The 23,157-nt window shown below is 40.6% G+C and overlaps 1 protein-coding gene across 1 annotated transcript in view; it reads right to left on the bottom strand.

Annotated features, from left to right (window-relative positions):
• The window catches only part of LOC139709946 (laminin subunit alpha-5-like), a gene marked incomplete at its 3' end in the record, with an annotated part of 126,050 nt that overhangs the window by 41,984 nt on the left and 60,909 nt on the right, over positions 1 to 23,157 (bottom strand). Inside the window, 24 exon segments of the mRNA XM_071621897.1 lie at positions 72 to 188; positions 939 to 1,126; positions 1,563 to 1,727; positions 3,078 to 3,189; positions 5,095 to 5,142; positions 5,144 to 5,185; positions 5,323 to 5,328; positions 5,625 to 5,785; positions 6,794 to 6,922; positions 7,355 to 7,535; positions 8,330 to 8,430; positions 9,135 to 9,343; positions 9,984 to 10,067; positions 11,383 to 11,510; positions 11,924 to 12,040; positions 12,470 to 12,578; positions 13,608 to 13,729; positions 16,331 to 16,414; positions 16,973 to 17,086; positions 17,916 to 18,065; positions 18,549 to 18,689; positions 19,143 to 19,287; positions 20,010 to 20,080; positions 20,809 to 20,939. Coding sequence (XP_071477998.1) covers positions 72 to 188; positions 939 to 1,126; positions 1,563 to 1,727; positions 3,078 to 3,189; positions 5,095 to 5,142; positions 5,144 to 5,185; positions 5,323 to 5,328; positions 5,625 to 5,785; positions 6,794 to 6,922; positions 7,355 to 7,535; positions 8,330 to 8,430; positions 9,135 to 9,343; positions 9,984 to 10,067; positions 11,383 to 11,510; positions 11,924 to 12,040; positions 12,470 to 12,578; positions 13,608 to 13,729; positions 16,331 to 16,414; positions 16,973 to 17,086; positions 17,916 to 18,065; positions 18,549 to 18,689; positions 19,143 to 19,287; positions 20,010 to 20,080; positions 20,809 to 20,939 — 2,855 coding nt within the window.

Raw genomic sequence — 23,157 nt, forward strand, 5'->3', positions numbered from 1 at the left:
GTTTCAACAGCTTGTCAATAAGAATAGAGCAAGGATAAAAAAGAGAAGAGGGGGGTGTGAATGTAGCTTACATCAACAGCTTGGTTGGCATCGTCCAGAAATTCACCAGCCTTCTGAAGTAGGTAGGTTGCGTTGGCATTCTCTTCCCGGGCCATGGCGTGCTTAGCGTTCACCTCTTCTAGGACATCCTGCGGAGGTAGATCAAGGTGAGAAGGGGGCATGAAAACAGTCAATCAAGACTGGAAAGTCAAAACCAAAAGGTTGTGCTGTGAACCGAGGTGACGCAATTACTCCCTTTGTCACTGCTACAATGGGGATCGTACGTAAAATGCCCAAATTATACCTCTCATTTGAGTTCAGTACCACAATCCTTGCAAACTAGCAGCATGAGACATTATCATTACTATCATGTATTAACAGACCTCCCAACCTTTCTGACTGAAAAATAGGGATGATCTATCTCAAGAGTAGGAAAGAAAGAGCAGTTCCCATAGGAGTGTGTAGTAAAATTATTTAGCAAAATAGGAAATTCCTGTTGAAACAAGAGCTGGGAATGCTCCAAATTCAGTATGGTTGGGAGGTATGCGTATACAAATGATGTTACAGGATTACACGGGTGAAAGGGCAGTTGGTTGCATCTTTGAATCTGCTCAACTCTGGGTAAAAAAAGAAAATGGACGAGGTAGCCTAAGTCGTAGCTAACAAAATGAAGCTCATCTGAAGCTCCATCATCTTTGAACATTAACTTTTTTTCCCTCCACTAATACAGAGCCTGGGAGGTTATCCTTATCTACATGAAAAGTGTCTCGGCTGTACGCCATAAACTGTGTGGTGCAGAGCTCAACTCCTATCCAAAATAACCTCCCTCCAAACAATTTCAAATGCAAATGGGATAAGTGAGCAGTGTCACCCCATGAGTGGATCTCTTCTCATCCTACCTCGTAGGCCAGATCTTCATGCTTGGCGAGGATTGCGTCGACGCTGCCGCTCACGTTGGTGGCCCGCTCGCAGAGGTCGGACAGTTCGTTCAGCTTGTCGATGAAGTCCTCAACGTCGCCGGACACCTCTCCCGCCCGCTGGGACACCGCCTGGGACGAGTTCTGGAGGGTCAGAATCCGGTCCAGCACTGCCTCAATGACAACAAAACAAAAAAAGGAAAGGAAGAACGGAATGGATTTAATGAATGAACGGTATCCTTCCTGGCCTTAAGTGCTTAAAACTTGACTCACAGTCTAGTCCAAACCTATCTGGCCAGTTGAGTAAGAATCATACCAATCACCCTAGCATTCAACTTATTTGCCAATTTAAGACAGAAACACAAATTGTCTTTATCTTCTAAAATGTGAATTTTTTTTTGTGGCATGAACTTTCGTGAATCGCCAATGGCATAAAATGTGTATTTCATGTGTATTTTACTTTTGCGGCTCTTGGCTCTTCACAAAATTTGCAAAAGTTTCATGCAGGCAAAAATTTATGGTTTTAACATACTTTTGATATTAGCTGACATCCGTTTCATCAAAAGTCAGCTTTCTTTTTCACTAAATCAATCGTCCACTACTCACGTTCACGGGCGAGGCGTAGTTCTTCGCTGGCCGCATCCTGGTCGGGACCGAAGTCGCGGCCGCGCATCTCCGCGAGGATGGCCTGGGCCTGGGCTACGATGCCCGCCAGATCGGCAGAGTCGTTGAAGGTTCCCATACCAGCATTCTCCAGGGCCTCCACAACACCTGAGGATGTTAGGGGGGGAAAAACACCAACACATTATTAGTAAGCACATGGGTGAGACATCCACAACTTTGGGCTCCTCCAGAGGTTAAGACTTTGATCTCTATTTTACATGGAGAATGACACAACCTTAGATGTGAAGACTCATCCACTTTCCCCACCCCCAAAACAATTATCATGATGTGAATTTAAATCTCCGTTAAAGAGACCTCCGGATGATTTTGCAGACTTTTAAATTTGAATAACTATAAATTGATTATACTGGGTACAGAGTTTCAAAATTTGTAGTGATTGGAATGAGGAATAAGAAATGTTTTTAAAATGTATAACAATGACCAAGGATAAAATAGTAGCCTCACCATAAGAATGTACACGTGTATGAGTGAGGGCTCAAGGAAGCAAAACAAAAGACGAAAGCATGCATAAATTCTATGCAGATGTACTTAAAGCAAGCTGTATTGTAATGGAATTGAACTGTTATATTTCTGAAATATGCGAGCCTCCTGTTATGTCATCATCCTTGTTCAGTGTAATTTGTTTTCAGCTTTTTTCCAGAGCATTGTTTCTTTGCTCAAGGACCACAATAAATTCCACACTGCTATACATGTACATGGAGCTGCTGATTCACGTACTACATGTATGAATTGTATATGATGTGAAATTATGAAATCAATCTGGAATTTCCCTTTAATTAGGGAGTTTTATCTGTAATCACACTACAGAGAGCTTCATGAATCATCCATTTTCCCAGACTACAAAACAATTTCTTGGCTGTGAATTCAAATCTTCATGAATGAGCCTGTTTTGTCTGTCATCATTCCAATTCGATGAGCACACATAAAAAAGAAGTTCACGATTCATTTCTCCATCGGGCAAATAAGCCACTTCAGCCTTTAAAGGGATGGTACAGTTTTGGTTGAGATGAGCCATCAGGTTTAAAAGTTCTTTTGAAGATAATTCTTTGAGATAATGAGAAGCCTTTTATGAAATGTTAAAGAGCATACAATTCTACGAGGAATTCAAAGTTTTATTAGATGAAAACGGGGTTTGAAATTTGAAATGGCTGAAATATCCAAAACAAAGCGATCCTCATAAAAGATACATGTAGGATTGCTTTAATTTGTTTTACTTTGTTTTGGATATCTCAGTCATTTCAACACCAATTTTCATCAAATAAAATTCCTCCTAGAATTGTATGCCTTTTAACATTCATGAAGTGGTTTCCAAGTATCTCGCAAAAAAAAATTAAAGCTGAATCCTCACCTCAACCAATACTATATACCATTCCTTTAATCACATCGTCACCAATCTCAAACGAGAGAACTCGAGGAGAGTTTCGATCAAATCCTCACCTCTGATGAAGTCCAGGGTCCCATTGAAGTCTGCCTCAACCTGCTTCGCTCTCACCAGGAGGTCGTTGCCATTGTTCTCCGTCAACTCGCCGTTGCTCCTACTTCTGTTCGCCTGCAGCAGGACAGCAAGGAGCACAACATCAAATATACAGACTCAATAAAGAGTTCTTCCATAGAGATACACTTGGCTACCATTCACAGCATTCATTTGATGTTGTTGTTTGTTTTGGTTTTTTTCAAAACCTTAAAGGCATAATTTACCATTTGCAGATGAAATAAAAACCCAGCTTTATTAGTTCAAATAGTTTTAAAATGTGAGTTAGAATAGAAACCACCAATGTAAAAATTTGAGTCAGTGTAATCAATGCTAAGTATTGTTAAATCCAAAAATGTGAAAAATAGTTATGATAAAAATGGTTCCAGACTAAACCATCTACAGTTATGGTTTTCTTGAGAAAAATAATGATATCTCCTCTCATTTTAGGCTTTATTGCAAAATCTTTATATAGCAGGATGTCTTGTGATACAACTGACCTACACATATGCATCAAATGTGACATCTCAAACGTCTCTAAAATCACAGTTCCCAATGGTAAACAAGACCTTTAAGAAAACTTTCACGCCACACTTTGTAGTGCAATCTCTTTGGAGGATTTAAAATCAATTTTGCTCCTTAAATATTAAACCCGTTGAGGATGGGATGATTTTGATTTTGCTACAACATGCATTTCCCTCAGACAACTGCCTGGTTATAGTATACTCAGGACTCGTCTTCAATGGGTTAACCCTAACTAGGCCGGGGGGGGGGGGGGGGGGGGGGGGGGGGGGGCCTCCGAGGCTATTGCTGCGACGTTTCATGACTTTTTTCTTTTGAGTCTCCCGCATCTTTTGACACCAAATTTGCGATGCCCGGGCGCGCGGTTCCGAAGTTGCGCATAAATATGCACGTGCATGTCAGACCAAAAATTGCTCAAAAACGTGAATTCGTGTACAATTTCAATGCAAACTGTGTTCACAGGCAAACTTCATAAAAGCATGATTATTTGGGGGTTCTATCAATCAAAATCAATTAATTACATATTTTCTTGTTTGGAACAATGTCGCGGACAAATTTCATTGAAAAACAATGAAAGAAATAAAGTCGAAAAAACAAAGAAATACATAAGAAATTTAAAAAACAATAAAATACTTAGGAAATTTTTTGTGATTGCGCAATTTTTTCTCTTACATTTGCTAAGGACACTAAAAACAATATTTACACAAAAAAATGTGCCTGTTTTGAGCTTTCTTTAGTGATTTATACCAAATTGTCTGATTTCATGCATCATTATGCATAAATTAGCATCATTTAAAGTGAATGATAATTTTTGAAAAAATTAACTTCATGGTACTTTAGATCACATCATAGGCAATGTGTGTGCCAATTTTCATCGCGATCGCGCGGTCGACGGCCGAGATCTGGAGGGGGGGCCTAGGAGCCCCCCCCCCCGGCTCTATCATCTACAAGTTGTACCTAAATAGCCCGGCCTAGTTAGGGTTAAAGGACAAAGAGCGAAGGTATTGAGCATAATCAACCATTTTCAGTTTCAAACGTCAATCATCGTCCACACTCTTTAATGAATTATAGTATCTATCCGTATCCTATCATCATTCTGGGAGAGTGAACATGTGAACGAAATTGCAAATTTTGATGTTGGGGCCCGACAGTGAAAAATCATGACACTGGGAAAAAGCTTGCGACACCATGTTTGAAGCTGCTGAGCAACTGTGCCACAAGCATTCAAAAAAAACACTGGCGGAAGCACATCTAACACAACTACCAGTGCAAACCCAACCTCAATAAAAACCTCTCATCCACTCGGCTGAACAGTTTGGAGTTGTGATTCAGTGATGAGGAAGAAAGTATGGATACTACACGCAGTTTAAGAGTTCAGTGAGTATTAGCAAAAGGGGGGGGGGGGGATTGCAACACAATGAATGACGTTTGACCATTTGTGAGGCCAGAGGTTGTACTCACAGCCTGTTCGACCCTTCCCATCTCGTTTGATAGATCCTGATTCTGGGCGGGTCAGGTTGCCAAGAGAAGCGGTGACGCGGGCGTTGTTTGTCTTGCATCGAGTCCAGAGGAGGCTGTCGACAAAAACACACATGAAAAAAAACTTGTCACAAGATCAAGCCTTTTGTTAGAAACGGTTTCAAACAGTCACTCTTGAATATTATCCTAGAATACACATTGTACATGTACATCCAACTGCACTTTACAGTGTAGTTCAATCTTATATTGTTAATTACAATATTATCATCAATTATACTGTGCTCGATACGTGCATGTTTCAAAGCGCTCCGCAATTCAAAATGTTTTCCTCCAACTTGACATATCCGAGAAAAATATTCCAATTAGAGGACAAAATTCAGCAATTCAATGATTTGCACGGAAAGAAGTGCACGCAATCCCTAAAATGTCATTTTGCCCTATATACAATGTACATGCAACACAAGCATTTTTGCTCAGATGAAAACAATTTGGCGACTTTCTGCACATCCGACACCACTCACCTGAAGTGCCATGATGGATTCGTTGAGAGCGTTCAGACGACGCAGGGCCTCCTGTCCGACAGCGATGTCGGTCATGTTCTTTGCCGCCTCGTTGAGGTCGTTGCTCATCCTCTCCACGTCGTCCAGGAGAAGGTGGACGCACTCGTCACACGCTGATGAAGAAATGACCAACACAGAGCACAATTAACCCTTTGAGGACAGACTGATTTTGCTACAACACGCATTTCCCATAGACACTTGCCCGAGGATACTCGGAACTCGTCCTCAACGGATTAATATGGCATACAGGACAGTACCTTTCAACTTTTTTCACCTACACAACATCGTAAATGACTCCATAATTTCACGAAAATATTAATTTGCAGAGTTCTTGTTGATATTGTAGCATCATCAGCTGAAAAAAAAAAAAAATCAAGGACCTGTTGCATAAAAGTTAAGATAAAACATAAGCCTGAAAATCAAAAATAAGTCTTGGAATACTCAATTCTTATTGGCTGATACCTGACTTATGTTTGATTGTATCCTATTACACAACATGGCTCAAATTAAATTTCTATAAGAAATTGTAAAGAAACATTCTTCATCATGTTTTACATTAATCATCAAAAATTAAACAAAAAAGACACCAAGTCGCATCTCTTGTCAGCTTGGAAAAAACAAAAACAACAAAAACGTCTGTCTGACAGAGATTTCAGCCAAGAAATAACACACTTTCTTGAAGTGATCCTCCTCATCTTCAACATATCCACAATATCAAAACTTGAGCTCTACAAAAAGCAAAACCACACAGAAAATCATATTGGCTATGTGTGTGGCCACTAAGAAAGAAGCAGGAGGAGGAGGAGGAGGAAGGAGAAGGAGGAAGAGGAGGAGGAGGAGAAGGAGGAGAAGGAGGAGTGGGAGGAGGAGGAGGAGGAGGAGGAGGAGGAAGAGGAGGAGGAGGAGGAGGAGGAGGAGGAGGAGGAGGAGGAGGAGGAGAAGGAGGAGGAAGAGGAGAAGGAGGAGGAAGAGGAGGAAGAGGAGGAGATGGAGGAGGAAGAGGAGGAGGAGGAGGAATAGGAGGAGGAGGGAGAAGAAGGAGGCACAGAAGGAGGAGGAAGAGGAAGAGAAAGGGAAGGAAGGGGGAGGAGAATGAGGAGGGGGCAAGTAACCAAACTTACGCTCGCATCCACGTTCGGTTAGGATGTAACGGGGCTCGCACTCGTCGCAGTTCTCCCCCATGGCTCCTGGCGGGCACAGACACTCCCCGGTGTTCGGATCACATCGCAGCTTGGGGTCGCAGTTACATGCTGGATAGGGCACGTAAAAATGACAGAGGTCACATTTTTTGTCTTCTTTGATACAAATCTATGACTGTCTTTCCTTTTGTTTCCCTGACACATCATTCTTATTGGTTATCATGTATAAGTGGTCATACTCTAACCTCCCACATATGATAAAAAGAGCAAGGTAAGACATAGTCACATATACACTGTACCCTTACACACAAAAACACACAAATAATTTGACAAATCCTAAATTGTGCAGAAAAAAAAACACACAGACCAAAGAAACACAAGTTTGTTTGTTTTTTCGGTTAAGCTCTTTCCAGGTACACTAGTGTTTGCATGTATGACTGAAACTACATCCATCACCTGGGGAAAAAGTCATTCGCATGCATCACACACTCCCTGACACTAGCGCATACAATTGTCACATTTAAGCCACGAATCCAAACTTACAGTAGCAGCCGTTGGGTCCGTAGTTCCAGTAACCATGGAGACAGGAGTCGCATCTGGTTCCGCCCACACCGGGCATGCAAGCACACTGGCCAGTGAGCAGATCACACTGGCTACTCTCGGAGGCCACTGCGCAGTCACAGGCTGTGCATCCCTGGCAGCTGTCAAAGTTCCAGTAACCGAACTGGGGGAAAAGAAACCCCAAAACGAGAGTAAGACGGGAACAAACTAACGTAATCAAAATGTATGCTACTTGATACTTAGTAGTGTTCCTCCAAAAGCCCCAGAGCGGAGCTTAAACTTGAGGTGGTGGCAGAGGGTGGACTAAGTTTGGGAAAAAAATAATTGAAGATAGCAGATTTAACCAGGGAGATTACACTTTGAGGAAGGCTGTTCCATGTCCTTGTGGTTCGAGGGAAGAAAGAGTTCCTGTATTTATCTATGTTACTAATTAGTACTTCAAACTGATTAGAGTGTCCCAGTCTACTTCTTTCCAGTTTAGGATGAATTTGATCTGTGCAATGTATGTCAAACTCCCTACATAGCATCTTGTGAAAATGGGATAAATGGTGTATATCCTGTCTGTTTTGGAGTGAGTACCATTTGAGCGAACTGAGGTGCTGTGGAGACTTGGATTAAAAGCATATATTTTATGCAACCATTAAGATGAAACTTTGTTTTCCTTCAAATATCAGATCCAAAAGGCAAAAAATTACCACATGATGTGAGGAAATTAAGATGCAATAACACCTCTTGGAACAACAAAAACTTTGATAATAACATAAATGTATTCATGCACACATTGTACATTCACAGAAATATACAAGAACACTTACAGTATGCCTTCATATATCTGTATGGTCTCAAGTCTGCTTCAAACTTACCGCGCAGCGATTGCAATCATAACCAGAAATATAAAAGAACACTTACAGTATGCCTTCATATATCTGTATGGTCTCAAGTCTGCTTCAAACTTACCGCGCAGCGATTGCAATCATAACCATCAACATTGGCCTTGCAGTTGCAAATTCCGTTCAGGTTGTTGCACGACTCGCTGCCGCATCTGTCACAGGTACATTCTGCCAAAATAGTACAATATTTTTTTTAAAAAGTATAGCGATAATTCCACAGATATTTCATTTTTTTCTGAAGAGTACACATTCCTTCAACTCATTTACTGATGTATGTCAAGAGTAATATTCTCCCTGTCTTCTGCATTTAGGCAAGTGTTCCCTAACATTACACTAGAAATGTGAAGAAACATGAAATTCTAAAAGCATCTAGACAGCTGGTCTAAATATCCTCAAACTTCCCTTACGGGTTTCACTACTTTATCTGCATTCACTGACTCTGCATACATATTTGGGGCAAATTCCCCGTTATCCTTTCACATCCTTTGGGGATCTTGTAAGAGAAACTATCATCTTGTCATCATTAAATCTGAACATCAGAAACCCACTGGACATCTCAGATTAGATGTAATTGGTTGAAATCATTAAATCTACACAAAATCAGAAAGAAAAGAGAGAATAAGAGAAACTTTCAACATAGTGCTGCCCATATATGAATGGTTCATAAACATCTATCAATTTTAGAGCTACTGAAAATTCTTCACCTGGCACAGCTACATATGAACAAGGAGCTACACTGAATTTTTGTTTGCTTTTTATTTTCTAATTTTGAATTTTTTTTTTTTACACTAGCTCATGAGATACAAAAGTGACAGGTTAATGTGTGTGCAGTAAATGACAAATAAACAAAGAGTTGGGCAAAGAGAAAAGACCTTCACAGTCCTGGATGAGGGCGTTGCCATGGTACCAGTCGGCGCACTGCTGGCAGTTGTCCCCCTTGGTCTCCACCCGACAGCTGAGGCACGCCCCACTGCGCAGGTCGCACTCCGGCAGTCCCGTGTTGGGGTCCGTGTTGCCACTGCAGTTGCACCGCTCGCAGGGCACGCCAGCGGCAGGGTCCCCATAGTAGCCCTCAACGCACCTGTTTTGAGGGAGAGGGGAGGGGAAAGGGGGGTGGGGGTTGGTGTCAGATAAAGGAGAGGAGGTTCACTTGATGTTATGTCATAGGGGTACGAGGAAAAAGCCCTGAGGCATAGAGGACATGGCTCTGGACTTTAAAGCTTTGGGTCCTTGGTTCAAATATCAATTGGTACACATATCCTTGAAAACTCTGGCTTTCTTGGCCCAGGGGCATACATTGATGCCTAGCAAAGCTGGGGACAGTACTGACTATAGCATCTACAGGGAGGTTATGGCTTACACTAAAGAGGCTAATCCTAATCACAGTAAGCAGAAATGATATCATATCATTATTACTTTACAACCTCAGAAAGACACTGGCTAACAAAAACAGAAACAAAACAAAACAAAACTTAGAAGAGCACCAGAATTCTCCGGTGACTTCTTATCATCTCTGCTCTCTACCAAGTACAATATACTGTACTTCCTTTTCATTTTTTTTTTTTTTTTTTTGGGGGGGGGTTTACTTTTTAAAACACCAAAATGACTCCCATCATAGAAACTTCTTCAATTGGGAGACTACCACATTCCATGACATCAGCTTTGACGTAGGGCATTGCACATGAGGAAGAACAAAAGTGATAAACAGGTTTTCTTCTTACTGGTCGCAGTAACGTCCAGTGTGCCCTGGCAGACAGATGCAATACTGCTCGCCTTCCGGGGAGAAGGTACACGTTGTGGCGAAGCTGGACAGAGAAAAAGAAAAATGTGGAATAATGACAAACTTTGTTAGCACTTGTCTGTCTAAGTACAACAATGCACAGCAGCCCTACAAAAAAAGTTAACGAGTACAAAATGACACTCCTCAGCCACGGCTCCTAATTCACACTTGCCTGCTTGCCCAGGGCAAGTAAAATCACATTTCAGGTAAGTGAAGATATCAAAAATGATAAAAGTTACTTGCCCAACTGGGCAGGTAAAATTTTGGCTGAAAATCAGAAGCTCCTCAAGTCGATGAAGACATTGGTGCTATATGGGGGTTAGAACCGTTTATCCTTTCGGGCAAGTGAAAATGCGAAAATTGATGATTTTTACTTCCTTGATGGGAAAGTGAAGGTAAATGTTAAAGCCGGGCACTTCCTCAGCAATGCAGTCTACCTCTAATCACAGCTACATTCCGTTAAACAACAGAGGCGCATGTACATACTCAATAAGCATCAGATAAATTTAACATGGTGCGTGAAAATCTTGTATCACCCATCTATGTGCTCAGGTACTTCCCTGAACATACCACACACTTTCCTCAGCATTCAGTAACCCAACAAAACTTGATCTAGATGTAGATGTACCTATGTAGATTGGCAAAGCCCATTCACGAGTAGCAAATGTACAATACTCAGACCAACAGGAAAGTTGTGTTAACGTTGACAGGGGAGTAGGGGGTGTAGGTGCTCTCTATTCACTGACATTTAGTTTCCACACATCAGAGGGCAAATCAGCAAAGAAGGCACTCCAACGCGTGTGCCAATAAGTGAACAGAATACAGTTCATAACAGGGATGTCAACCTTGTAGAGAGCATTGCCATATTTTTGTTGGAAAAATAGCATTTGTACCTTTCCTGCAACAAATACATTGTATGTGGAGTAATATAACCCCAGAAATCAGTACTTTCTGTGAAACCTGCAGCATTTTTGGCAAAAAACAAATCAGTACAAACTACATAGAAAATAACAGGTGGCATCCCTGGAGTAAGGGTTAAGACACAGTTACTGTAAAAGTGGTTACCAGTATTTTTGCTCAAGTAATTTTTTCTTTTCCACTGGACTGGGTAAGATGAATTTCACATGTTTTCAATTCCTCAAAATTTATTAATGGAACATATGAAGTGCAAAAATATTAGTGTGATATATTTTTTTTTCTTTTTTTTGCTGGTTTCTGGTCGCGCAAAAATGCACAAAAATTTAGACACAACGAAAATTTCCACTTTTACAGTCAATCAGTTTCTGATGATGATGACAAAATTCAGGAGAGAAAGATTGGATAGGGCTTTCGTCACTTACTTCAGGTTCTCAAGCGGCTGTGGACAGGAGCAGATGTTGCAGGCATCCTGGGCACCAGAGGTGGCGTCGCCGTAGTAACCAATCTTGCACCGTTCACACTGGTCGCCCACGGTGTTGTGCTGACAGTTCTGTATTTCGGGAGATTGAACAGTACAGTGCGATAAACATTCAATTCTCGTAACATCCATTTACTCCAGTATTGTGTATGCACCGGATTAGGTAAAGGCACAATTGTGTACATGGAAGGGAATGTGGTACAGCTTGTGTTGGGCACAACTTACTGATGCAAATGACGGTAGTACATATGTACCTTGATGTTAGGTATGGGAAGAGAGAGTGCACAATAAACAAGACTTTGGCAAGACCGTTGTCAACTGGATCAAAAAAGACTTCATCTTACCTTATACAGGAAATTAAGATTATTTTCTATAACTTCTTAGAACCAAGTATCCAAAGTTTTGACACAGGTATGCAGATTTAAGTGATAGGTGGAAGAAATGGTGTAGGGTCAAGACATGCAAGGGTTTGTTTGGATACTCACCAAGCATCGGCCAGTCTTGGAGTCACAGGTGGTGGCGTGACCATTGCAGTTGCACGGCACGCACTGACCGAGATACTGTCCACTGCCTGGGAGCCTGTAGTGACCCTCTGCACATTTCTGTCAGAAGAAGACCAGAGTCACAACATGGTCAACTTGGCACACACAAGCCAGGCCTCTTGTTTCAGGACATTTCAACTCTTTTGATGAGCCCCCACCATACTGACTCATTCACATTTAAGCCTTTGCTTTCAGGTAGAGCATGCAGATCCACAGTATTCAGATTTAGATGAGTTGCATCTGATCTTCAGGAACTTAATCTGAAATCAGTCTCGTTTTCCTCACGTGTAACACTGAAAAGGTGTGTTCAAAGTAAATACAACAGGGGCAAAAAAGTATTTTGCCGATGGTAAAAATCTTCACAGAAAATCTTTAACAGAATGGAGTTTTTTTTTCAAGTTTTCACTCTTAACATGAATACATGTTGCATCAAAAGCACAGGTTAAGCCCTCTGTGAAAGACGGTTTGAGAATCTGGTGCTGTACAAACCTCGCAGGACAGACCAGCGTATTGCGGGGGGCAGTTGCACTGCTCGACCTCGCTGGCAATGGGGCCATCTCCGTTTCGGCTGGTCACGTCCATGGAGACGCCAATCAGACTGCAAAGAAAAGAAAGGATGAGCTCTTTAAGTGTTTGCTTCTTGCATGATAAATTCGTGTCCCTACTAAGGAGTACATACAAGGGACAATGCTCGTGGAACTGTTAGAATCTTTGAGATTGATTGACATTGGTGGTTACGGAACTATTGGACTGTTCCATTTATTTTCATTTCATTTATCAATTTTTTCAAACTATTTATCGAGTGGGTTTTTTTAAAATTCAATTTGTGTTGTAATTTCCAGCAAAAATCATACACAATCATACACATAACATGATAATATGAACCCAAAATATTTCAAATATCTACATCTGTATAATAATAATAATAACAGTGGCCTCTTATAAAACACTGAAGTCCATCGAGAATGATGCTCATGTGAATTGTTTGATGTGCTAAAGGGAACAAAATTCAAACTAAGTCATATGGGATTAATTAAAATTTTCTTAAACAATGGGTAATTTGTACAACTTCAAGCTCAACCATCTTTAGTACTCACGTAGTAAGAATTTGGTTTTTTTTACAATGTGATGTACATGCAGCACAGCCGTATGCTTTTTTTTGTCTATTACCATATTTGTCTAGTGGTCTCTTAACTGTGCTCTATGACCCAAATTCACGAAGGTGGTACAAATGAAACCATGGTTTAAACCATGGACAAAAACCATGGAGCGCCAAGTGTCGCATGGAATATTTCGTTACGAAATCAGTCATTTCGTCGATGAAATGATTACTTTGTAACGAAATGACAACATTTTGTAGCTAACTGAACATTTCGTCCACGAAATGATGATTTCGTTAACGAAACGGTCATTTTGTCGACGAAATGACCAATTTCTTAACGAAATATTCCGTGCGACACTTGGCGCTCCATGGTTTTTGTCCATGGTTTAAACCATGGTTTTATTTGTACCACCTTCGTGAATTCGGGCCATTGAGTTTTGTGGTATAATTTGTGGGACACTTGGACAGAGAGAGAGACAGAGAGACAGAGAGATGGCGAGGAAAGAGGCAGAGGGACGTTCTTACTCGGTGGTGAGGATTCGGTCAAAGTATTGGGCTCTGATCTGGAGAGAAGAGATATCGGCGAGCACCGTCATGAAGTCCTCTCGGGTGACGGGACTGCCACTGATGCTGTACTGGAAGTTGTTCTGTGGCATCGTGAAACGAGGAGTCAAATTTGAGAGAAAGTTATTACAAGAACTACGAAGATGACTGTGAGAGATGAGCATCATTATAGCAGCGAATTCAGCGATGGTGGAGGAGGTGATGATGATGATAGTGGTGGTGATGGTGATGATGAAGATGATGATGATGATGAGGAGGAGGAGGAGGATGAAGAGGAGAGAATGGTGGAGGATTATGTGGTGGTGTTGGTAGGTGATGGTGATGAGCTGAGATGATGACGATGGTGATGGTGGTGGTGTGATGATGATAGGGATGATGATGATAGGGATGATGATGGTGGTGGTGGTAGTGACAGAGTTAAAAGTGACAGTCATAATCATTACAATGACAGTGGTGATGATGACGGTAATGATGACAATAGAGATTATTATGCCAACAATCATAATGATGACAGTGGCGGGGGGGGGGGGGGTGGTGGTGGCAGTTGTAGTAATAACTAGAAATGTCGCTACAGCGACTGGTTATACCCCCGCCAAACAACATTTCATAAGCTTTGGTCAAAAAACTGAGGAAGTAGTTAAATCCGCAAGATCTTTCCTTGATCTTCTGCCATTAATATGCTGTTACCATGGCAACGTACTTTCGTCTTGCACATCTACAACCAAAGGCACACATCTGTACCAAGTTTCATGGAAATTGGGCAAAAACTGAGGAAGTAGTTTGCAACACAAAATTTTCCATCATTTTGGCTCATAATATGTGAGCTGTTACCATGGCAACATACTTTTTGTCACTGTCAAGAAATGTGTCATGCTGACCTATATCCTAAGACAAACATTCAATATGAATTCCATGAGAATTGGAAGAACACTGATGAAGCAGTTTTGCCATGAAGCATTTTGCCCTATATTTTACCAATAACATGCCGTTACCATGGCAACGCACTTTTTGCCACTGCGGAAATATGTGTCTTGCACATTAACATATTCAGATGAACATCTGTACCTAATTTCATAAAAATTGATCAAAAACTGTGGGAGGAGTTCGCGACGCAAGATTTGTACCCATTTTTGCCCATAATATGCCGTTACCATGGCAACGTACTTTTGGGTACTGTCAAAAAATACGTCTTGCACATCTACAACCCAAGGCACACATCTGTGCCAAGTTTTGTGGGAATCGGTTGAAAACTGAGGAAGTAGTTCGCGACGCAAGATTTGCAACGGACCGACCGCCCGACCGACCGCCCGACCGCCCGACCGTCCGCTGATTCCTATATACCCCCTTCAAACTTCGTTTGGCGGGGGTATAATGATAATGACGATGAAGAGACAGCAGTGTTGATAATTGTAATTTGATCATCAAAACTGGCAACGGTTTTGATAATCATTATGACAGGAATAACTTAAGCAATATCTTAATTTAAAAAAAAACTAGATATATCGCTACGGCGACTGATATGCCTCCGCCATAATGCATGGTTCTCCTAATAGGTCTATAGTACAATGTCTTGACAATGTGTGATGACAGTTTCAAACAATTGGCAAAATATTAAAATGACAGGTTTGACACAAATGTGCTGAATGTTCACTTTCCTAGAACTAGGTTCAATTGGATGAATGATTAAAATGTCAGAGTGCAGGTATTTGGGGAACTGATGACTTTTACTTGACTTTTGACCCTTTTATAAGTTTATGCATTGAGTAATTTTTCAAGGTATTGGAGGTATATGGAGGAAAAAGTGCAATTCAGCACTTTCACTTGACCTTTGACCTTTTGACCTTTGACCTTTTGGCAAGAAACTTCCCACAGAATATATATTGGGTAAGACATGTATACATCAAGTTAAAAAAAAAAAACCTTCATTCATTGCATAAATATAAGGAAAGTAGTGATATTTTGAGGAGTTGACCTTGACCTTTGACCCCCATGACCTTTGACCCATGACCCCCAACTTCCCTAGATAATCACTGCCCATCAGTACAAGTATATATACTAAGTTCCATGAAGATACCTTGAACCATTTGCGAGATATGGAGAAAAACATGAAATTTCAATTTTTTTTCACAAAATAACCTGTGACCTTTGACCTTTGACCCTCTGACCCTAAAATCTACACAAAGTATTATCCCCCAAGGATATACCCTCATACCAAGTTTGATGTAAAACCACCACACGGTTCTTGAGATATTGACAAAAACAAAACGGGACGGACGGACGTACGGACGGACGTACGGACGTACGGACGGACGGACGGACGGACGGACGGACGGACGGACGGACGGACGGACGGACGACCCGAAAACATAATGCCTCCGGCCACTTCGTTGCGGAGGCATAAAAAGATCTTTAACAGCATTAGCATCATATGTTGAGGGTGTTCCCACCTGTCTTTTGTCCTCTGCTTTTAAAGATGCCACAGATATCTTGATCTCTCATGAGAATACCAGCTATGGCTATTTGTACTCTAATCATCACAACAGATATCCTCACCAGCTCATATCATAACTTCCAACCCAATTCATTCCTCTTCATCACCATCACCTTTATAGTTACATCACGATGGATTTCTTTTCAAAAGAGGAACCAAGTGGAAAAGAGAATGGAGTCGATTCCAACATTACCTCTCTCAGGTCGACGGAAACGGACATGTCGCGGCCCGGGTCTGGCTTTTCGATGTGGATGTACCTGACTGTGATGTTGTTTCCCTGGAAACATTAAAGTCAAGGAAAGAATCGCATTTTTATAATCACTTATATTTTTTCAAAAAGGAGAGAAAATGAATAACAAAATCTAATCTAATGATGTGCATTTAGAAACACACTTTTTTGTTACAATCTATGCATAGAGATAGGGTAAACAATAAATGCTGCAGAAAAAAAAAGTTTCATGATTATTTTACAAACATTTATAGTTGTAATAGTATATTTCTTATTCAGTCATGTGTCGGTCATGTAGATATACTGCAACCCCTACCACAGTTTCTATTCTGTTGACCTCCACTCCCAAAAACTAAATAAAAATATGAACACAAACTGTTCATCCATTTCAAGATTCAGTATTTAAAGTCCAATTCATCTACGATTCTTTTCACTTCAAGCTTTACGCACAGCTTTTCAAAATTCCTTTCCTCAAAATCATTTTTTCTTTTCCCTCCCTGGCTTTGAAGTTTGCTCTTCTGCTTTTGATACCGCAATACACAATGACATCTTTACTGCTGGCACAAGAAGATATGCTGGGTTTAAATAGAGAGAGATTGTACTCACAGTGATGATGACGTCCGGACGATTGATTTGATTCGTCAAACCCAGACCGTCTCCCCTGGTCGGCATGGGGTTGTTGCGGATGGTGTACTCCAGCTTGCCTCCGTACGATGTCAGCTGCAAGTGGACAGGAATTTCAATAATTTAGTGGGTGCTTCTTCTTCTTCCACTTCAAATGAACAGGAAGTGAGCTACATGTATATGAACCTTGAGGTAAGTCTTATACTTTAAAGGGATCATATAGTTTTGGTGGAGACCTAATTTCAGGTTTCAAACATTTTTTGTGAGATAATGAGAAACCTCTTATGAAATATGAAAGAGCATGTAATTCCATGAGGAATTCAACATTTTTTTGATGAAAATTGGTTTTGAAATGGCTGAGATCCCCAACACAGAGCGATTCTAATAAAGTGTGAGACCCACATTTTATGTCGATCGCTTTGTTTTACTTTGTTTTTTAATGTTTCAGTCATTCCAAACGTGATTTTCATCAAATAAACTTTGAATTCCTCTTAAAATGGTATGCTCTGTACTATTTCAAAGGTGTTTTCTTGGTATCTCGCAAAAAGTGAAAAGCCCAATTCTCACCTCCACTAATACTGTACCATCCTAAAGGGAATATCTTACTGTGAGACCACATATATCGTGTGCATGAAACTGTCGCGAGGAGCCAAGATTTATGAAAGTAAAATGCATATGAAAGGTTTAGTCTGCACAATGCAACAAATGCCAGCAGCAATTTGCATGAGTTTCATGCCCTGAAAAAGGCCATCGACTTCAATTTGCAAAATTTTAAGGCGGCGAATGTTTCTGATTTTACAGTTACACTTGTTGAAGACAGTACAATTTTCATTTACCACTAAAAATTGTCATTTTCAGTGGTACGACAGCACGAAGAATGGTGAAAAAAGCCTGTTCTGAAGAGGTGATTGTCAAGATACTGTACCTTAGATCCTGTAAACTTCTCCGGGGCCTGCCAGTAGATGGCGACCTGTGGGTCGTCGCCGGTGCCATCGACGTAAGCGCTCGCGATGTTGGACCCATACTGGACCTGGGCTTGTGAGTTGGTCAGTGACCATCCCTCCACCATTCCAATCTGACCGTTGAAGAGGGGGGAAAAAAAGAAGGGGTGGGGAGACAAGAAATTATTGTATCATCAAATTTTGTCTTAAGACTTTCTATGAAATCTGCCAAACAACAACACATCAATTGTGTGTTAGCATGGCATTATATGTGATCCTGTGTCATTTTCAAAGATGACTTTTTTGCCATTTTTTTTTTTTTTTTTTGAATATGCATCACATACCCTTATTTACACATATACAGGGAAGAGGGATTTCAGGATGAGGCTAAGTTTACGGGAGAAGAGATGGCTGTGTTGCGTTACAGACGACTCCTGTTATAACAAAGTCCACGGGATTGGCAATTTTCATTCATTATATCGAAAATTTGTTACAACCAATCGGTAAAGTACATATAAAGATGTATAGATGATAATCTCAGGACCAGAAATTTTACTCCATTGTAACAAGAATTCTATAGTTATAACAATGCTTGTTATAATGAGAGTGCACTGTACCTTGCTGCGTTGGACGGTGTAGGAGCGGCAGTCGGAGCTGACGCCGAAGCAGAAGCAGGAGAGGCAGCCGCTGGGGTTGGCGTCGGCCAGGAAATAGGTTCCAAGGGCACACTGGTCGCACCGCTCACCCACTACGTTTTCCTGCAATGTCATGCAGGAGAGGAAATCATAGAGACCATGGGTATTCAGTGTGAACACAGGCAGAATAATAAATAAATAAATGAATTAAAGATTTCTAAACACAAGTCCTGAGCATCATACAGTGTAGGCATTTTTACCATCTGTTCACCTCTGTTTGCCCAGAACATTAAAAAAGGCACAGACAAAAGTGATAACATGCTCCCAAAATTGCCTCACATTGACTATTAAACACAGGATATTACTCAAAGGTTAGATTCACAAGGAGCAGCCCTAACTTGTTAACTTGAATTTAATTGCGAGATTTGATTACAGACGAGCCCCACAGATTTCTTACTGTAAGGACCATGTATAATAACAAAACCTTTAGTTAGCTAAGTCAAAGTCAGCACCACACCCCTGCACAAGAACATATCGAGACACAGATGTGTTATTGTATGCACAAACCAATCGCACCTTGCAAAGACACTCTGCTGTTACTTGGTCGCAGACTGTGTCGATCGTGCCGTTCGTGTCACAGTTGCACGGCTTGCAGAAGGGGTAGCCATGGTAACCTAGCTCGCATCGCTCGCATTGACGCCCACCGATGTTTGGAGCACAGCTGCAGGATGGTTGGAAAAAAAAGAACAAAAAATGAAATAATTTAATCATGAAATATCACTATCATGACTGATACATTGCCATTACAGTAACAACTCAACGTAAGATGCATTGTACCAACAATTGCAGCCTATTTCATGTTTGTTTGTCCAAAGATTTCATGATTTCATAATGAGGATTTCTAGTCATAAAATAATGATAATAATCATATTCAGTCCTCTCCCTCCATTTTCATTTTCAAAAAGAAACTCAAAACCCATCTATTCCGAGAACAGAACCTATGATTATGTAATTGTGGATTATTTGTACTCATAGCTGATTTATGTGTTTGTTCTCTTATGTTAATTGTAAAGCTCTTAGAAACTCTTTTGTCTCAACTGCTATATCAATTTTCAATATCATTATCATTATCACAATATCATGACTTCACAACTTCAAAGATGAATTCTCTGGAAAGATCTCCCACAAATTTCACCAGACTTTAGAAGGGCCCTGAAGTCGTTGATTAAATTGTGTAAATTTATTGAAAACCCCCAAACCCCCCCCCCAAAAAAAAAAAAAAACCTGAACAATAAACTGTAATGAAAAGATACAGCAATTTGATGTTTTGATTAAACTGTGATATGAGGTAAATTAATGGCAATGACGGAGTACTCTGGTAAGGTCGTAACAAGAGCTGATACACACATCACCCCGATGTGTGCGTATTGGAATCAGACTTACTTGCACTGGCCTGTGAAGAGATTACAGTTGAGGTCATTGTTGGCAACACCCCTGATGTCGCACTCGCATTCCTGAAAAGGGGGAGAAGGGAGAAACGTTTTCAGCAGTTGGTGAGTGTAACATTAAAGTAAGGATGGAGGTGCATTAAAGGTATTTACACTTTGTATTTGGATGTTATTGTATGTATGTGTGTATGTGTGTGTGTGTGTGTGCACTTACCCATGGTGTAAAACGAGGACACACATACAAACTTTACATTTAAATCGAGGACACACAGAGAATTGAGGACGTCCTCGGTACGCAGACCATTCCAAACAGTCTGCTTTTGCATGCTTTTTCATGTAGGGGTACATGTTTGTAGGTCCTCAATTAGCATTATTGTAATAAGTCCTCGGCTGGATGGTAATATACGAATGAGTCCTCTGTTGACAAGAGTCCTACTGACTAACAGGTCCTCCGTTATGTGGTAAAAATTCTTATGGGTAAAAAGGGTCCTCGGTTTCCAACATAGACGCGTATGTGTGTGTGTGTGTGTGTGTGTTTTCATGTGATCTTACGTACATATGCTTGCACATGTTCAAATCCAGTTTGCACATTCGAGATCACAAAAGTGGGCAAAAGCATGAAGATTTCATTGTCGTGCAACTATGGTCACAAACTGATTCTTCGAAATTGAAGATAAAGAGTGATGATGTAAGATGGATTCTGCAATTCTGTGTGACATTTTATCGGTATATTTGTGTTCATGTGCCTCAAGAAAAAAGAAATATGCAGAAATCAAACAAACTGAATAACTCACCACGCAGCCGACAATGGGATGGTAACCGTACGTCTGCGGGGCGCAGGTCTCACAGTTGTCACCCTCTACGTTCTCGGGGCAGATGCACTCGCCGGTCACCTCGTTGCAGACACGTGACACGCAGGAACAGGCTAGATGGAGGCGAAAAGAAGGGTACACAAATCATCAGCAAATCTCTCATGACCCGATTCCAGTGATGAAGGATGCGGGTAGCAGATATTTTGTGGAAGAGTTCCACTTGAGTTACACCATCATACTAACTTCCCTACTAATTTCTACCAGGTATGGACATCCAAACTCTCAAACAACATACTGCAACAAAGTACATGTACAGTAACAATTTTATATAACTGAAAAGTTTTTGGCTTCAGGGTCATTGGTACCATTGTTATTAAGACTGGTGGATGATAAATCGCTCTTTAGAAAGACAGAAGTATGGGCAGAATTTTCATCAAATGTAATGCCACTGGGGTTCACTTTTTCTCACCCAAATCAGCAGTATCAAATAAATGCCTCTCAGGGCAAATGTGACTAATGCATGAATATGCACAACTGTTCCAAAAGATTACTCTAATATAACTTTAAAGTCAATAAAATCATGGAACTGCACAAATGTTATTTTCCCCAATGATGGAGATATTCTCTTTCACAGCCATGTTATCTCTGCACACTCACATGAGCATGAATTCTGCATGTTCTGTTTTATGGGGATTCTACTCCTTGGTCATAACAGCTTGGCTTATTCACTTACATACTGGTACTTTTCTTGTTACCGATGGAAATAAGGAGTCAACGAAGGAAAGCTCTAGATTGAAAATTCCTACACATGTTAGCCTTTTACCTAATAGAATGTCTTTAACACCACAGCCGATAGCAATGCCACTAATATACATGTGGCATGTTCATTCCCGTAATCTTGTTGATAAAAGCACATCTTAGATGTACAAAACAATAGTACATTGTATGTGTCAGAAACAGCCATACCATACATTGAGATAGGCATAAACGTATGTGCATGCTCCAAAAGTTATTCATATCACATAACAGGAGATTGTTAAGTTGTAGAACTTGAAATCTGAAATGCAGATGCATACATTTGTACATACGCCAGTACATACTGCCATACATAAGAAGAAATTGTGTGTTATCCATGAAGACTCAAGGAGAAGGGGGGGGAAAAATCAAGCAATAGATTCCCCTATAAGTACAGATGCAATTCAGAATAGTTGTGGTGTATCAGAAATAAGACCCTCATCACACAACATGCAGGGTACTGACACACTGCACTATGATAAGAAATAGGCCAGGAAATTAATCAGTTTACACTGAAACAGAAAACAGTGAAAATTGCATGTACATCGTGTAGTATGCATGTCAAGCAAATGTTTGCACACTGCACAAGTCCTATATAAAGTGCACTGGCTGCTTCATGAGGAAAAAACAGTGTTTGAAAAAAAAAATATCAAGAAAAGTGAACAGCAAAGATTAGGCCATAACTCAGAGACAATACTGATGGTTTGCTGTTAACAAAAAAGCAAGAAGTAATACAAGGACAAAGATAAAGGTTCCCTATTCCAGCTGAAGAAAGAAATACACTGTGCTCTTGTCGAAATACTTAGCCTTTTTCACCATATCTAGTAAAAATCCTGGATGTCCGGTGTGTGGACGAGCACATCTCAAAGAAATCAACTTGTTACCATAATACTAGAGCAAACTATTTATACAATAACCATTGCATATTCTGTAATTTATTATTCTGTAATTTATTTCCCAGTAATTTTGTTTGAAGATTATGAAAGTTATATGCAATGAGATCATCCAACAAGTATCTGCCAACACTACAGGAAAGTGTCAAAGATGGTATTGATGTTACCGTGCAAAGTTTATCTCACGGTTTATCAATTAATCCTCCAGATACAGTGTACATGAGATGTAGGTAAATTTACTATCAATGTCTTGGTTCTTTTCCTTTTTTTGCATGAGAAGTCAAAGCAAGATGTCAGGAAAATGTGAATAAAATCAAAAGATCCACAGGAAAAATGCACCAACGAAATGCTGGAACAGTGAAAGGTGATCAAGAAAACTCGCATCTGAAATGCAATCATATTGCAGTGCAGCACAGAGATAATTGCTTAGGATTAAAAAGATCAGGACTGTCCTCCATTCTACTTTTGCATCTTGAAAATTTTGTGGTTTTAAGGTTTTTGAGCAAAAGGCTTCTATACTGGAAGGGAAATCAGGCAATTTTTCAGCATGCATATGTACGGGTGGAAATCACTGATCTCATATGGAGAACAAGATCAGTGGTGGAAATGAGCTGCTTGGCGGAGGTCTGCGCTCTCAGAGTGC

Source organism: Diadema antillarum, unplaced genomic scaffold, assembly GCF_040938485.1.
Source record: "Diadema antillarum isolate AM-2024a unplaced genomic scaffold, OU_Dant_1.0 seq00001482_RagTag, whole genome shotgun sequence".
Lineage (NCBI taxonomy): Eukaryota > Metazoa > Echinodermata > Echinoidea > Diadematoida > Diadematidae > Diadema > Diadema antillarum.